The sequence below is a fragment of the Panthera leo genome, chromosome A2 (genome assembly GCF_018350215.1).
Source record: "Panthera leo isolate Ple1 chromosome A2, P.leo_Ple1_pat1.1, whole genome shotgun sequence".
In the NCBI taxonomy this organism is placed as follows: Eukaryota; Metazoa; Chordata; class Mammalia; order Carnivora; family Felidae; genus Panthera; species Panthera leo.
In genome coordinates, this window is record NC_056680.1 from 15449078 (window position 1) to 15465714 (window position 16637).

Consider the following 16637-nt stretch of genomic DNA (forward strand, 5'->3'; position numbering starts at 1 on the left):
TGCTGGGAATATGCTTCTGACTTGAAAACTGGTGTCAGGAGTTTCTGTCGAGCAAGCCAATTTCCTGCTCACTGTTCCCAGGTAAAGCGAAGGCTTGCTCAGACTACTGCCCCAGGGAGAAAACGCTCCCGACCCTCCTAGGGCTCTCAGCAAGGGTGTGAGGCGCTGGGCCGCCCCTGGGATGGGATTGGGGGGTTGCAGAGAGCATCCCCCCCGCCACGAGGGCGGCTCTGGGGGAAGAGCTGGGCAGCGGCGCGCCTCAGTTTACCGGCCGGGAGCACGGGCCCAGCGCCGGCTGGCGCGCACCCCCTCCGGCGCACTCACCTCCGCCGTACATCTGGCACAGGTAGGGGAAGCGCCACACGTTGCCCAGGCCCACGGCGTACGAGATGCAGGCAAAGACGAACTGCAGCGGGTTGGCCCACAGCGGCCGCGCCTTCTCCATGGCCGCGGGCTCGGCGCGGGGCTGCTTCGGAGCGCTGCTGCCGCGCGCGTCCCGCCCGCTCGGCCCTGTGGTTGCCCCGCCGCCGCCGCCGCCGCCGCCGCCACAGGCTCGCTCGCTTTTTAATTGCTAATCTCATTAACGCGCGCCCGCCGAGGGGCGAGGCTGGTAAATGGATGACGGCGGGCCCCACCCCGCCCGGGGCCGCCGCGGCCGGGAAGGTGCCCGGGATTGCGCGGCACGGGGGCGGCGCCCGGGGTGTGTTGCTGCGCGGCGGCTCTTGGGAGCCGTCGGGTTCTCCCAGCCCACCTACCCGTCGTTTCCTGGGTGCCTGCTGGGCTTGGGCTGCGGATGAGGCTGTGAACAACAAACATCCCCGACCCTCCCTCCGGGACCCGGCGTTGGGGCATTCCCCGCAGGGAAAGGCTTACATTCATTGGACAGGATAAAATGTCCCATTTTCAACTACCGTTGAAATTGAAAGGACAATTTCATATGGTTCATTTTAGTCCATATAAAAGCCTGAGGCACGAAGAAGACAACTAAGGCAAAGAAAAAGGGTGAGCAGTACTGGGGTATAGGCTGGGGTGGTCAGGGAGGGCTTCCCAGAGTAGGAGATGTAACATTGCCCAGAAACTGGGAGGAAGGGAGCAAGGGACGCAGGCACTTTCCACCCTCCTCCACCGTCCACAGACACACACTTCTTGGAAGAAGAGCCATCCAGGCGGCCAGGTTTCCCTCCATCTGCAGACAGGCCCTACTTGCCTACTGTGTGCAGGGCGGGGAGTCCGGCTCTGTGATGCAGGGTGGGGCCAGGAATCCGGTTTTGAACAACCTCTGTGATTCTGATTCATGACACTGGCATTGAGGCCTAAGAGACCAGTCTGGAAAGGTTATTTGGTTCAGGGTGGTCACTAGACGTGTCTAAGCATGATGCTTTGGAGAAATGCTTCTGTCACTGACTTAGCTGTGTGACCTTGGACAAGTCACTTAACCTCTCTGAACCACTGTTGCCTCATTGAAACAATTGAAACAAACCTCTCCCCCTCCCAAGGGCCCATGTGAGAATTCATTGATAGCTTACTAAGTGGCATTATAGTAAGTGCTCGATACAGGGGCCACTGTTATAAGTCCCCAGGGGTCTGGATGAATGAATGCGTAACGCGCTAAATCAGTTCATTAATATTATACTTTGAACAGTGCCTGGTACACAGTGAGAGCTATGAAAATTCTTGATATATAATTAAAATTAAAAAGAGATGAAAGGTGGAGTCGCCAGTGGAAATCTTCCTTGAAGCCAAAATGAAATCATTACTCTGGTGTCCCCAGCGCTCCTGCCCGGCCGGTGGCTGACAAAGGGCAGTGTGGTCAGGAAGGTAGGGGCTTCTTGGACGTCCTACCCGTCCTTGAAATTCTGTCTCCAAAAGGCAGAGCAGGAAAAGTCCACAATGCAGCAAGGGGCAGGGCACCATTTTGATTTTTAAACTTTGGATTCTGGTGAGCGTTTTTTCTACAACTGGCCTCCCCCCCAGAGGGACCCACCAGCCCAGGCTAGTTTCCGCTGCTTTTGCACGTGAACTACATCACGCACGTGGACTCGTGCGGCATGCGCTCTATGGTGCCTGGCTTCCTTGTGGGATTCAGTCCGCGGCAGCGTGCGGTTCTAAGGCTGTTCTTTCTCACGGCTACGTAGTATTCTGTGCGGTGAACATACCCTAGTCCATGACCGCAGGACGTTTGGGGCTGCTGTGAATAAAGCAGTGAGGAACATTCTAGTACTTGCCCTCGGGCAGGCGAATACACGCAACGCTGGGAACTTTCGGGCCGGACGGCAAGTGTGTGTGTGCGGCCTTGGCAGGTGTTGCCAAACTCTTTTCTAGAGAGGTAGTACCAGTTTATACTCCCACGAGAGTTTCGGTTGTCCTGGGTCCTCACCAACGTCTGTCATTCTGTTCTCAAAGTGCTACCCGGCTTTGTGGACGTGTGGTGATAGTTCACCGTGCCTTTTAATTGTCACTTCCCGGATACTAATGAGGCTGCATACCTTTCCATAGGCGAACTGGGTCATCTGGAGAACCTCTTTCGCGAAGCACATGTGCCTTTGCTGCTTTGCAATTCGCTTGTCTGTCTTTTCCTTCTGACCCAGGGTTCCCTGCACATTCTGGATATGAGCCCCCTGTCAGTTTTATGCAGGACAGATTTCTTCCCTCCGTCTGCGAGCTGCCTGTTTCTTCCATCGGTGGCGTCTTCTGATGAACAGACGTCCTTGAATTTAACAAAGTGCCAATGGCCAAGCCTCCCCTTTCGGTGTTCTCTGTTCGTTTTTTGGTTTGGGTTTTCTTTTGTTTTGTTTTAAACAAATGTCCTGTTTGAGACATGTCTCCCTTAGCAACTCCAAGGTCACGAAGGTATTCCTGAGAATTTAAATCTGTGGCAAGAGGAGTCTCGGCAGTCTGTAGACGGGGCCGCCTTTTTAGTGTTGCTGACTGGTTTAGACAGAAGGCACGTTGCCGCCTCCAGCTGTCTGCTTGGCGCGGTCTTGTCCTTGGAAAGGAGTTTTCCCTGGAGGGTGCCCGGCCGCACGGTGGCATTCAGGAACCGGGCACCCTGGAGGGACGCCCAGCACGGTCGCCTGCCACCTAGAATGTGAGGCTGTGCTGTTTGCGGGTTGTTGGCTTGACCAGGCAAGGCCCCTCTGCCATTTCCCGCTTCCAGGGCTCGGGCACTCACACTGCCAGACGCCCCGGGAGGCCATCCGGGGTGTGAGGTCCTGGGTGGGGTTTGTGGGAAGCACGGGGAGATGCCCCACAGCAGGACTGAGTGACTCTTCAGGGGCGGACGCTCAGGACTCCTGCCAGGGTCCCCACACCTTCCTGACACCCACCTGCGAGCTAATCTGCCAAGAGTAGTTGTGTTGCTAGAAGGGTGAAGAACAGGCCTGAGGGGGGCGGGGTGTGCTTTCGTGGGAGCCAGCGAAGGGGGGGGGGGTGGAGGTTAGTGGTGTAGTGATGGCAGATGCTTCACACCCAGCTCTCTGCGAACCCTGGCTTGCGGCCCTCGCCGATCTCGCTGTTGTCAATACTCCCACCGGGGCCGATTCCAGGCTTCCCACGGGGGGGCCGCTGAACGTGGCGCTTCGCGGGGACGTGTAGGAGCGCACTGTTGGAGGGCTCTCTATTCTCCACACGCGGTGCACATGGCCTCAACGGCATGATGGAGGGGCAGTAGATCATTAGGAAGCGGGGGGAGGTTGAGTATTTGTTATTTCTGTTTTAGATCACTTAACTGTAGTTTATATAACTTAAGTTTTAATAATGGCTCTGTGCTTTTTTTTTTTTAATGTTTATTTATTTATTTGGAGAAAGAGACAGAGAGAGAGGCCCAAGCAGGCTCCCTGGCTTCAGTGCAGAGCCCGACGTGGGGCTCGAACCCACGAACCGTGAGATCATGACCTGAGCCAAGATCAAGAGTCAGATGCTTAACCAACTGAGCCACCCAGGCACCCCGACAAGGGTTCTGTTTGGCAATCAGCTCACGGTCTCGCAGTCCGCGGGTTCGAGCCCCGGGTCGGGCTCTGTGCTGACAGCTCCGGGCCTGGAGCCTGCTTCGGATTCTGTGTCTCCCTCTCTCTCTCTCTCTGCCCCTCCCCTGCTCGCACTCTGTCTCTGTCTCTCTCAAAAATAAGTAAACTTAAAAAAAAAAAAATCAGCTCGTAAAATTCTGGAAAAGGTACCAGCTGGCACTCGCAAGCCCGTGGGACCTGGCTCCAGCACCCCATAGGGCCTTGGGGCTGGGGGGGGGGCAACCTCTGTGTCACGGAGAGCGAGTTCAAGTGCCCAAGGGCAACAAGGTTCTAGGCTTGGTGAAGCCCTGCCCTGAGTGCTCCCCAGTGCTCCCTGCCAGAATGGAAGAAATCTTCCCCTCTGACCAGAGGACCTGTCCCGTCTTAGCCTGCCACGTGTCAATGAGGACACGGCTTCAGAAGGATAGAAGGCCAGCCTACCAGAATTATCTGGTTCAGGGAAGAGGGTGGAGAAGGAAGGGGCGGTCCTGACTCAGTTGCATAGGTGTGGTCACAGATTCCAGGATTCCAGATTCTTACCCCACCGATCGCAGCCAGGCCACTTTCAATCATGTGCTCACCCCAGCGATAATGCTGTTACTTACCCCCACCAGTCCCCGGTTCCCCACGAGATAAAGTCCAAACTCCTCAGCCTGTTCTGTAAGGCCCTGAGGAATTTATTTTTTAATGGGGCCAAGAGGAATTTGATCCTTGCTCACCTAGGTTCCAGAGAAACTAGACTTTTCACCTTCTGGAATATAATGTGCTTTTTTATACCGTGGGCAGTTCCCTCGTCCAGGAACACCTTCTCCCTTCTTGACCTGGGAAAAGCCTCCCCCTGCTTCCTGACCCAGATGGAACACTACCGTTTCTGGGAAGCCCAGCACCCCAGCCCTGGCCAGACTCTGTTGCTCTCTCTTTCCTGCTCCCAGCCTGGGGCGCACATCTAGTTTCTAATGCTCTCCGCGTGGCCCTGTCACGAAGAACGCAAGATATGTGTCCCCTCTGCTCCGTGGCTGGGTCACGTCTTACCCACCGTTTTCTCCCCAGCCCAGGTGCGTGCTTGAGTCTCAGTAAAGGTTCGCTGATAGGTGAAAAGGCTGCCACAGAATCTGGGCACTTCGGTGTCAGTCCATCATTATCGTTCTCAAACATCGACAGCCCGGGCACCCACATTTCAGGAAGTTTCTTCAGACATTCGAGCTTTTATGGCTCACCTATGACGTGCCAGGAGCCCGCTCGGCTTGGGGACTGGAGGCACGGCTCTGGATGGGACGGCGCCCCCTCCCTGCTGCCCAAGGTACCTGCTCGTTGTCCCTGGGGCGGCACAGAGACATGCACCTCGAGATCTGGGGGAGCCCCTGTCTCTGGGCTGAGCGTGTGCATGCATGTGTATGTGTGTGCACATGCCTCTATGTGTGTGGGGGAGTGCGTGTGTGTGCTTGTGTGTGTGCTTGTGTGTGTGCACGTCGTGTTGAAGAGGCAGGAATTCCCATGAGACCTGAGCCTTTCCTGGCTGCAGAGGGAGCTCCTGGGCTCGACCCCTGGACTCTCAGCGCAGCCAGCCCCTTCGACCGTGCTCTGCAAGCACCCATGTGCCCACAGATGCCCTGGGTTATCGTTAAAATGCAGGTCTTGGGGCGCCTGGGTGGCTCAGTCGGCTGAGTGTCCGACTTCAGCTCAGGTCATGATCTCACGGTCCATGAGTTCGAGCCCCGCGTCGGGCTCTGGGCTGACAGCTCGGAGCCTGGAGCCTGCTTCGGATTCCATGTCTCCCTCCCTCTCTGCCCCTAACCCACTCGCATTCTGTCTCTGTCTGTCCCAAAAGTAAATAAACATTTAAAAAATTTTTTTTTAAATGAAGCTTTATATCATTTCCCTACAGGTAAAGCAGGTGCTTTCCTCACTCATTTTGACAGAAGCTGATAATTAAGGTTGTAAAAGTCTTCGTGTCTTCCCAATGCTATGTGTGCCATGGTGGCGGGGTGGGGGGGTGGGGGCGCCACAGACCTTGCCCATACTCTGTGCCCACACAGCCCCAGAACACTGAGGACATGTGTCCAGGGCTTGGGAAGCAGGAGTGGGACCCCGAATGGAGCCGCCCCGCCATGATGTTTCTATATATTGGGTGTCCGTGGAGAACTCTGGCAAAAGAGTTAAGGTCCAAAGAAAGTGCTAGAGCCCCACTGCCAAGCCCATGCCTTTAAAACACTGTTTTTTTATTTTTAAATAATGTTTTGTGTAACGTCTACTGATTTTGAGAGCGAGCGAGCGAGCACGAGGCGGGGAGGAGCAGAGAGAGGCGGGGAGAGAGAGAGACAATCCCAAGCAGGTTTGACGCTCAGCCCGATGCGGGGCTCGATCCCAGAAGCCATGAGATCAAGACCTGAGCCGAAATCAAGAGTTGGACGCTGAACTGACCGAGCCCCCCAGGCGCCCCCCAAGCCCAAGCCTCTGTTTTAGAGGAGGGGTCCGGAGCCGGGCTGCCCAACGTGGCAGATAGCTTTTCTCCTTCACCTCTTACAAGGGAGTGATGTGCCACCTAAAGTATACTGAGCCCGCCGGCTCCATCCTTTCCGGTTTCCCCCTGTGATGATGGAGACCCCTCCTCCTCGCTAAGCCCCCTCCAGCGCCAGGGCTGTGTGCGCGCCCAGCTCCCCCGTGACCTCGCGTGCCCAGACCCACACCGAGGATACAGCAACTTTGAAGACTAGACGACTCAGTGAAAGGATCTCACCGTGGCAGTGGAAAGCGGAGGTTTGGGAAATGATGGTGAGTAGAAAAAAGAGCTACTGGGGCGCCTGGGTGGCTCGGTCGGTTGAGCGTCCGACTTCGGCTCAGGTCATGATCTCGCGGTCCGTGAGTTCGAGCCCCACGTCGGGCTCTGTGCTGACAGCTCAGAGCCTGGAGCCTGACTCAGATTCTGTGTCTCCCTCTCTCTCTGACCCTCCCCCATTCATGCTCTGTCTCTCTCTGTCTCAATAATAAATAAACATTAAAAAAGAAAAAAGCTACTGATGAACGATATTCCTTTTTTTCCCCTCTTTTCATAGCGAAATATAATACCCATTCAGACAACTGCATGCGAAGATACACGGCTCAGAAATGACCGTCTCACCCAGGACACGAAAGGGATGGCCAGCGCCCCAGCGGTCCCTTCACCGACCCTGCGCGTCGCACCCGCGCCCTCCCTGCAGAAGTGACCCCGTGCTGACACCGTCTTGCTTTCCTGTTTGGTTTTACGCCCCGGGCGTGAATCCTACTCCGGTTCTGTGTCCGTAATTATCGTAAATAGAAATGGGGTAAATGGACCGGGTGAAAGACGGGAGTAAAAAGTTCATTTATAAGACACACACTACACATAACAGAAGAATTTATAGTAAATGGGTGAAGGGGAGATACCAGGAAAACATTATTCAAAAGAAAGTCACGGAGAGCTGTGTTGCGTCAGACAAAACAGACTCGAAACCAAAAAGTGTTATGAGTGACAGAGAGGACATCTATCACTAGCAACATGTGACATTTTCAAAGTTGAATACAATGAGTCAACTAGCTTCAAAACACTGGAAGCAAAACTTGGTAGGGCCACAGGGAGAAAGTGACAGGTCTACCATCAGGAGAGAGATTTCTGCCGTTGTCTGTCCATGATGGATTGTCAAAGCGGAAAGTAAAAAGTGAGGAGCAGAGAATGGAAAATGATACAGATCATTGGAAGAAAAACCAAGTGGAACTTCTGAAACGAAAAATGCCATAAAAATGAGACACCCGAAACTCGGTGGATGGGTTTAAAAGTGGGTGAGACGCAATCGGGGAGAGATTCGATGAACTCGAAGGTATGTCAGAAAGAATTTTCTGGAGCCCTGCTCAGAGAGACAAAGAGGTCAAAAGACAACGAAAAAGGCTAAGATATGTAGAACAATGAAGTAGTAACCTATGCCTCCTTAGTATTCTAGAAGAAGGAGAGGGAGAAATTGAGGCAGAGCAGTATTTAAAGGACTAAGAGCTCAGCATTTCCCACTACAGATTCACACAGCCTAACGAATCCTGTGTAGGGGTTAAAAAAAAGAAAAACGTATGTCAAGATGCATCATGATGCCAGGACATCATGGTGAGCCCTGAGTCCACGCCAAAGATCTCACTGCAGAGGAATGTTTACTTCATGGGATTTTGCAAAAGTAAAAAGGTAAAAGTTAAATCCTGGGCCGGCAGCTTGGCGCGACAAGAGTTGAAATGTGCTAAGGATGTAACTTCAGACTTGGTCGAAGCATGCAAAGTGACAATTTCAGGGAGTTGACCCCAAATGCCAGTTTTTAGCCACCCAGGAGCCGGTCAGGGTTCAGACATCGCGTTTAGTTGTTACGCATACAGCTGCTTTTAGGACGGCCTCCCCACCTTTTTATTTTCATGACACATACTTTCCGGAGAGACTGGGCCAATCGTTCTAATTGCAGAACGGCCTGCGCTCAGGATTTGTCACATTGTTTCACTGGGGGTCATTCAAGACTGTTGTTTTCTCCCCCTCCCCGCCTAGCAGTGACGTAGGGAAATGCCGAAGTGAACGGTGTGAATTCGTACACTTTAGAGCGTATACTGTTGAAAACGCAGAGCCTGGAGGGACGCGGAGCAAGGTTAGAGGAAACAAGGAATTTAGCACCCGGGGGTCCCTTTGTCCGTATGACCACTTCCAAAGGACAGGGCCTTCAACAGAGTAACCCGGAGGGATCGTCCGTAAATTAATTGCTGACTTTCCGTGTCTAGAGTAGCTAATTTGCGTGAACACCACCAAGTGGGCGTCCTTTAGGAAAGGCCTGAGTAGAACCGACAGGATTTTTCAGGCCAGAGAAAACAGATGCGGAAACGAGTTTATGGGAACACATTACGGCCTCTCCCCACGACGACTCAGCTGGTCACCCGTTGGGAGAGGCGGCCGCGTGCTCTGTAAACACCGGGCCCCGGGGAGCGGTGGAGAGGCCCCTCCGTCCTTTCTGTTGGTGTTGGCCAAGGTTATCTCTTCGCCCCACATATTTGTGCCGGGAACAAACAACCGAGACCAGCAAGAAGGCGTGATCTGCTGAGGAAGAACAGACGGGGCATTGTGAAAATATTTTCCAGGGCCAGAACAGACCCGGGGCCACACTGTCCCGATCCGTGACCCCTTGAGGACCTGTCCTGTGTCCCGCTGTGTTGTTTTGTGCTTGTGCTTTCCTTTCATAGCAGGAGAGGCCTTACGAATCTCACTCTGCCAGGAAACACACATGCTTCATTTCACAAGCTCAATAGTTCAGGTTATATTGGATTTCTTTGGTCTGTTGATACTCAGAACGTGGTCTGTGGACGAGCAGGGGCACCACCGGGGAGCCTGTGAGAAAGGCAGACCCGTGGGTCCCTCCCCAGGGCTCTTAAGTCAAAACCCACATGCTCTCGTGGGACCCCTGGGGCGGGGGACGTGGGCACGTCAAAGTCTCCAGAGCACATTGGTTCTTAAACCTAGCTGCCCATCAGGATCATTTGTGGAGCTTTTTTTTTTTAATTAAAAAAATATTTTTTTTAGAGAGAGAGTGCGTGAGCAAGCGGGGGTCGGGGGGGCAGGGGAGAGAGAGAGAGAGAATGAATCTCAAGCAGCCTCCATGCTAAATGCAGAGCCCGACTCGGGATTCGATTCCACGACCCTGGGATCATGACCTGCGCCGAATTCAAGAGTCAGATGCTCAGCCGACTGAGCCACCCCAGTGCCCCATCTGTGGAGCTTTAAAGCACAGATACCCCCTGGGGCGCCTGGGTGGCTCCCCTGGTTGAGCATCTGACTTTGGCCCGGGTCATGATCTCATGATTCATGAGTTCGAGCCCCACGTCGGGCTCTGCGCCGAACAGCTCAGAGCCCGGAGCCTGCCTCGGATTCTGTGTCTCCCTCCCTCTCTGCTCCTCCCCCGCTCACACTCGGTCTCTCTCTCAAAAATGAATAAATGTTTAAAAAAAAAGTTGTTTTCAACACAGATTCCCCCTCCGTTTTCCTTTTCCCGCCATTCCGAGCGCTCCTCTGTGAATGATCCCCTTCTGCCCTCTTTTCCCCACCTTTTCAACTTTCGCTAAAATACATTCAGAGTCGACAAAACGACGTCGGGCGTGCGCTCTGCTGGGGAGAAGACCAACCACACCGGGCTCCTCACACAGTCCCTTTGCTTGTTACCGCTTCCCCCTCCGGCTTCTGCCCTGTTTGTTCTTGTTTTCATATTGGCTCTTCGACAGCAAGACTCCTCAAGAGGCATCGATACTGCAGGTTTCTCTCCTCCCCGGACGCACCGCACTGTCGCCTGCACCGGGCCTACCTCCCCCAGTCTAACGGAACTGTCTTGTCAAGGTCACCCGTGACCCCTTGTGGCTCAGGCGAAGGTGGGCTCTCAGCGTCCCCTTCTTGCCCTCTCTGCCGTGTCTGCCCGGGGTGATGACTGCTCCCTGGGGCGCATCTCCCCGGAGGCCTCCTGGACGGCCCCTGCCGTGGCTGCTGGTCTCCTCTGCTGAGTCTTTCTGTTCTCCGTGATCTTGCAATCTCGCAGCGCCCCGGCTTCTCACCCACACTCGCCTCTTCCGCGCAGCAATCTCGTGGCTTCAAGCCATCTACACACTTGTGACTCCCACGCTGTCTCTCCGGCCCCCGTCGGGCCTCAGACGTCTGTCTAGACGGATGTCTGCCGTCTCTCCATCGTCCTCATCGGGATGTCTGCGAGGCACAGACAGGCGTCCTGCACTTCACCTCCCCGGCACCTGCCAGGTGGTGAGTGAGCCGTGGAAGGTTCACGTGAGCAAACACCAGCTGGGGTGACAAGGACCGTCCACGCTCCAGGTGTGTGGGTGACACACGCACGGTGTACCCGGGGTGACTCCGTGTACGTGAAGTTCAAGAGCAGCCACGGGAACCTTGGGTGCTGGAAGTCAGGAGAGTGGCTGCCTCTGGGCAGAGACGGGGCCACGGCGGAGGCGGGGGGCACGGGAGGCCTCTCGGGGCAGAGAATGGGCGAGCCTTCATCTGGGTGCCGGTTAAACCAAGCGTTTCCCCCACGGACGCGCCCTGAGCCGGACACTAGGATCCGTGCACCTTTGCTCCCAGTTTGCCTTTGATTCAAAACACCCAGACTCAACCGCTCTTCCCGCGTCCACCGCTCCTCTCTCGATCGAAGCCCCGGGCTCTCACCTGGATGACTCCTAAGCTGTCCCCTGCTCCCAGTCTTGACCGAGGATGTCCGCTCTCAACGCAGCCACAGGCCGGTCGGGTTTTCTCCTTCCAAGCCTCACCTGTGCCACGTTTCCTTCCGAGGAAAGTCTCAGATCTTCCCTGTCGCCCGCAAGGCCGGCATGACCCAGCCCCGTGGCTCCTTGCCGCCCTTCCACAGGTCGGGCCCCTCCTGTCCAAGGCCCTTGTCCTACTCTTCCCTCGGCCTGGGGGTGCTCGTCGGCCAGGACCGACCCCTCGAGGAGGGAGCCGGCCTACTCAGCTTGCGTTCGACACCCCCAGCTCTCTTTTTCTTCCTTATTCGACTCTACTGTCGTTCCTTTACCCTAGCACCTTCTTTTCCAACACACCGCATGGTCTGAATGGCCGTCCCCCCTCTCCCGCCCCAAAATGTCCACCCAGAACCCAGGGCTGTGACCTCACTTGGAAAAGAGCCTTTGCAGGTGTAATTAGATGTTTGGAGATGAGAGCGTCCTGGTTAGGGAGGACATTAACCCCGATGACAAGTGTCCAAGGGGATGTGAAGACAGGGGCAGAGATAGAGGTGATGGGTCTACCAGCAAGAGTTGCAGAGCGGAAGGAGCCAGGTATAAGAGAGAGCATATGGTACGATATCATCTGAGCTATCACGAGAGACAGCGGATCCGTGGGGGGCCCAGAGCCCAGGGCCCAGGAGAGTCCCCGTACGGGAAGCCGAGCAACTTTTGGGGGTCGATGAGAATGGCCTATGTCTTGGCTGTGGTGGTGCCTACACGGGTCCCCGCGTTTGTCCAGACGCGTCGAGCCGCGCCCTTAATACGGGGGCATGCTCTTGTATGTAAATTCTATCTCCAAAAGGGGGCAGAAGGAGGTGGTTGCTTTGTCTAGAAAAAAACATAATAATTATCTAAAGCCAATACCCACCGTGGACCCTGAGGCAGGTCTAAAGATGTGATTTTAGAATCTCAAAACGTGTGCCAAGAATGTACAGTGCCAGGAGGCAGAAAATATAAAACCGAAGGGACTGAAAAACAGACGGCGCTGGCTGTTTGGAGCCCGACCCAGGACGCGCCTGCGCGACGGCACCCCCGGCAGAGCCCACGTTTCAGACCACGCGCCTCCAGCCTCGCACCTGCCGCTTCAAGACTCTGGACCGTGTCGGCAGCCACAGCCAGGCCGGAAGACCTTTACTGAGTTAGCAGGGCAGCTGTCCTGGGGGACCCTGGCGGGGGGGTGGGGGGGGTGGGGGGGGGGCTTATCAACCCCGCCCACTTCCTTCTCTATCTGTTCTCTCCTTGGGGGGCGGGGCTCAACTCCGATAACAGATCACTGATTTTAGTTACAAAGTGAGATAAGTGCAGGTCAAAGGGTTCAAAGGTTTTGTTGAATACGAACCAACGCCGTTGGTGGCTTTCCAACAACAGCTGTTTTACAAGGAAGGAAAATCCCACACCCGTCTCTGACGGGAATATGGATGCAAAACCCCCAAATAGGATGTCAACTAATAGGAACCAGTAAGATATGAAAGGATAGTGCCTTGTGACCGCTGCGGGCTGGGCCCCTCGGGAAGCAGACTGAGACAGAGGTCGGTGTGCAGGACCCCAGTTGGGGAGGGTCCCGGGCAGGCCCGGTGGAAAGGCTCTTGACCCAGGGAGGGGGTGTTCTGAAGGGGGCGGGAGGGCCTGGCCTTTATGCTTTTGCACTGACCACTGTCGGATGCTGTCGCCCTGTCGGGTGTGTAAACCCAGGCCAGGTGGTTCCCTTTAGTTGGGCAGTTTGCAAAGGGCGGACAGCTGAGGACCAGTGATATTGCCAGCAGCTGGGGTCATGGTCCTTTCTTTATCCTGAAGGGGATTACAAAGCACGCAGCAGCAGCCAAGGTGGGGCCGAGTCAGAGAGTGAAGATACAATTTAGATTCAGGCAGTGTAGACAGTGAAAGGAAGAGAGCAACGCAAAGGTGCCGGCTCCCTGGGTCCTTCTCCCTCGGGTCCGAAGGGGCAGGATGGCCGCCACACGAGCTGGGGGACGCCACGTTGCTAGACTGAGTTCATCTTGTGGGTCTATCCTGAGCTCGTCCGAACCCTCCCAGGGGAGGTGGGCAGGCGAGGGGGAGGTGGCTTTAGAGTAGTTCCTCACTAGCCTCGCACCCCCTCTCCCCTCATCAACTGGGAGAATCGAAAGACGTCCTGCTAGGACTCAGATGAGATGTGGTTCAAACTTGGCCCGAGGGGCTGCTGTGCCAGTGTGCCTACAGCACCCGTCAGTGACCAGGTGACATGGTTGCAGGACTCTGAGGACAGTTGAACACCAGAAAATTAAGTGCTGTACTTTGCAGTATTAACAGAAGAGAGAGAGAGAGAGAGAGAGAGGGAGAGAGGGAGAGAGAGAGAGAAAGTCCATCACCTCAATAGACGCAGAAAAGACATCTGGCCAACTTCAATACCCATTTGTAATTTGTATCAATGCTTTTAGCAAACTGGGAATAGAAAAGAATGTCTCTAATCTAATACGGAATATGGCAAACGTTGTTCTTATTCATGAAGTTATTTAGAGCGTTGCCCCGGAGGCGGGGAACGAGGCAAGCATGGCCTCTGTTGCCTTCTATTCAACATTGTACTAGAGGTCCCGGCCAGTGCAATAAGGCAAGAGAAATAAATAAGAGACATAATTTCCTACTTATCCAGGCTTATTTACCTGCAGACTGCAACTATTTGAAACAAACCTGGCAGGTTAGCATTCTCTTATAAAAAGCATCTAAAAAACAATCTTGGAGTTTCCAGGATGCCACAAAGTCTATGCACTTGGCTCACAGAAGAGGAGTCCCTTGGGCCCTCACTCTGGGGATATATAGAATTCTAATAAGCGTCTCTTTTTGTCTTGCAAGCCCACACCACTTAGAAACAGCAACAGAGACCGGCACGTGGCTCAAAAATCCGAATGTGAGCTACCAGCGTGATAGGAAAGGGCAGGAGTGGACATGGGTAAACCATAAAAAACGATACAAGTTCAAAAAGCACGGTGCTCGCAAACCACTTATTACTGGGGCAAACAGCACTCTACGCTGAGGCAGCCTGAGGCCACTGCCGTATAGGACAGTCACTGATACTTGTAATAGTGACTTCCTGCCATCAGGAAAAGATAAAATTGTGGTTTTGTCTCCCCACCTAACAAGGACGGGAATTATGCTCCGTATGAAAGATTTTTCTCGTGGCTGAGTTTTCAACAAGTTTGGTCACCGGTATGGGGGAAGTTTTGGTATTAGAAAACTTATAGGTAACATCTAATATCTTGAACAGTCTACCCAAGGGTTTCCATGGCTTAAGCAATGCTTGTGCAGAAAGTAGGAGGTTCAGTCTCACAAACATTGGGATTGAGCTCGTATAAGGGGCCCTCACGCTTGAGTCCCAATGGGGAGGTCCGGTCTGGTGCTCAGTCCGGGGATATCCTTTCTCTCAAGAGCTGTTACTATTTAAAGGCAGCTGTGGCCCGGCCACGTGAGCGCACTGGGCTGAAGAGGCCGAGCAGGGTGTGAGTTTGCTCTCTGATAAGGAAGGACTGACAGCATAGAACATCCATGGCGTCTACCCTTCGGTCTCCTCAGTTCATCGTGGGACCACATGCTATCAATGCCCCACACACATCCACTTCTCCTCGCCAGGAGGTGACCGGCGGAAGGTTCTTTGTGTCTCTTCACCTGGAGGCCTTTCTTGGACACCGGAGCCTGCTCAACCCAGGCACGAGAAGTGCCGGGGGTTGATGCCCCGGGAGCAAGGCGCAACCCGAGAAGCAGGCAGCTGGTGGGTGACGCCCTGGCCCCCCACTCCGGAGAGGGATGGGGCTTGGCGGAGCACCGTGGCACCCTGCACGTGAGCACGCCCTTTCCCGCCTCGTGCCCCCACGCCCTCACCGTGCTTCCTGGGGTCCCCTCCCAGGTGAATTGCCTGAACCCAAACTCTTGTCTTAGGGAAAGCCAACTACTGGACCTGGATGCCAGCCAGAGGACCACGGGATCCCAGGGCTGACGTTGAGTGGGGTGGTAAGACTCCAGCACGCTGCTGGGCCAGTCACCGAACTCCAACCGGGGCAGGACTAGGGTGAGGAAGACAGCAGCAGGCTCTGGTCGACCAGCTTCCGCCACTGGAGGTGCCGTGACAATGAGGATGCCCTATGGCACATGCAGAACAGGCCGAGACTCAGGCCAAGGTGGGATCCCGGTTGGCATGATCAGGAAGTGGACCATATTCAGAGGCCTGCAAAGTCCCCTTGGCTCAAGCCACGCCCTGATTAGGAAGGCAGGGGACTCTGGATGGGACATGGGCCCGTCTGGGCGGATGCCCTCAGGAGCCTTGACACCCCAGACCCCCCTGAATGCTTGGGTCTTAGCAAGTGGCTCGTGGCCGTCGTAGAGGGCAGCTCCCTGACCTGGAAATCGTTTGGAGGCCTCTCTCGAAGAGAAGAGCGGCCAGATAACCTCTGTCCCCCCAAGATCTGCCGTCACTTGCACTCAGTGCTCCTCGATCAGACCACAGGGGCGAGTATCAGCATGGCCTGTGGAGAGAATCACTGTCCTGCTTGGAAAGAAAGTGAATCATTCCCCCAAAGTGCTGAAGCAGCTGGCTAGGGGGGACCGCCAGGGGCCGGAAGGGCATGTACGGGCACGGAACTCGAGGATGCTGGCCCAGTGGGCGATGGAACAGAGGCCGGCTAAGGAGAGCTATTGACAGAGGGCTTCTCCTCTGGGACTCGGTGTTCGGCACCTGGGCAAGGACCCGTGAATCCAGTCCTAAGGCACTGCTGAGTGGTTCCCGGGAGGCTGGAGACCGTGGCGCACTGAAGTGGGACACGAAGCCTCGGAGGGAGGGCCTCTCCCTCCTGGGACGGATAACAGGTGGGCGAGCCCCCCTCCTGGAACAGCGAGGGCGGCAACGTTAGTCCTGGCGAGGAGCCGGGTGGGCCGCTGTCCTCTGCTGGCCAGAGCACGCAGGGGACGCTGCTTACACCGGCTTCCCAGGACTTCTGATTCACACACAGCCTGACGTGGGGCTTGAACCCATGAACCGCAAGATCAAGACCTGAGCCGAAGTCGGACGCTTAACCGACTGAGCCACCCGGGCGCCCTCTTATCGTCTTTTACTTTTTTTTTTTTTTAAATATAATTTATTGTCAAATTGGTTTCCATACAACACCCAGCTATTGCCTTTTACTTTTAAAAGACTTGCTTACATGAGAGGAATTAGGCCTTGAACTTCTAACGGAAAAGCTTTAGAATATAAGCATTTCTACATCAGCGAAAGAATCATTAATGTCCGATGTGTGCATGCCATTTAAAAATGTAAGCATCTCTACGGATCGTTTCAGTTCATAAGAACGGACATAACAAATAGCAAAGTTTCTATCAAATAGGATTACTCACTATAGACTCAGA

At 54.7% G+C, this 16637-nt stretch overlaps 1 protein-coding gene across 3 annotated transcripts in view; it reads right to left on the reverse strand.

Annotated features, from left to right (window-relative positions):
• Positions 1-460, reverse strand: part of SLC6A20 (solute carrier family 6 member 20) — a 37446-nt gene extending 36986 nt beyond the window's left edge. For 2 of the 3 annotated variants that reach the window (XM_042927505.1, XM_042927503.1), the window contains exon 1: positions 325-445. In XM_042927505.1, the coding sequence (XP_042783439.1) occupies positions 325-445 (121 nt within the window). Of the gene's footprint in view, positions 1-324 lie in introns of all 3 variants that reach the window. The other variant, XM_042927502.1, reaches the window with a different exon arrangement.
• Positions 461-16637: the final 16177 nt, after the last annotated feature.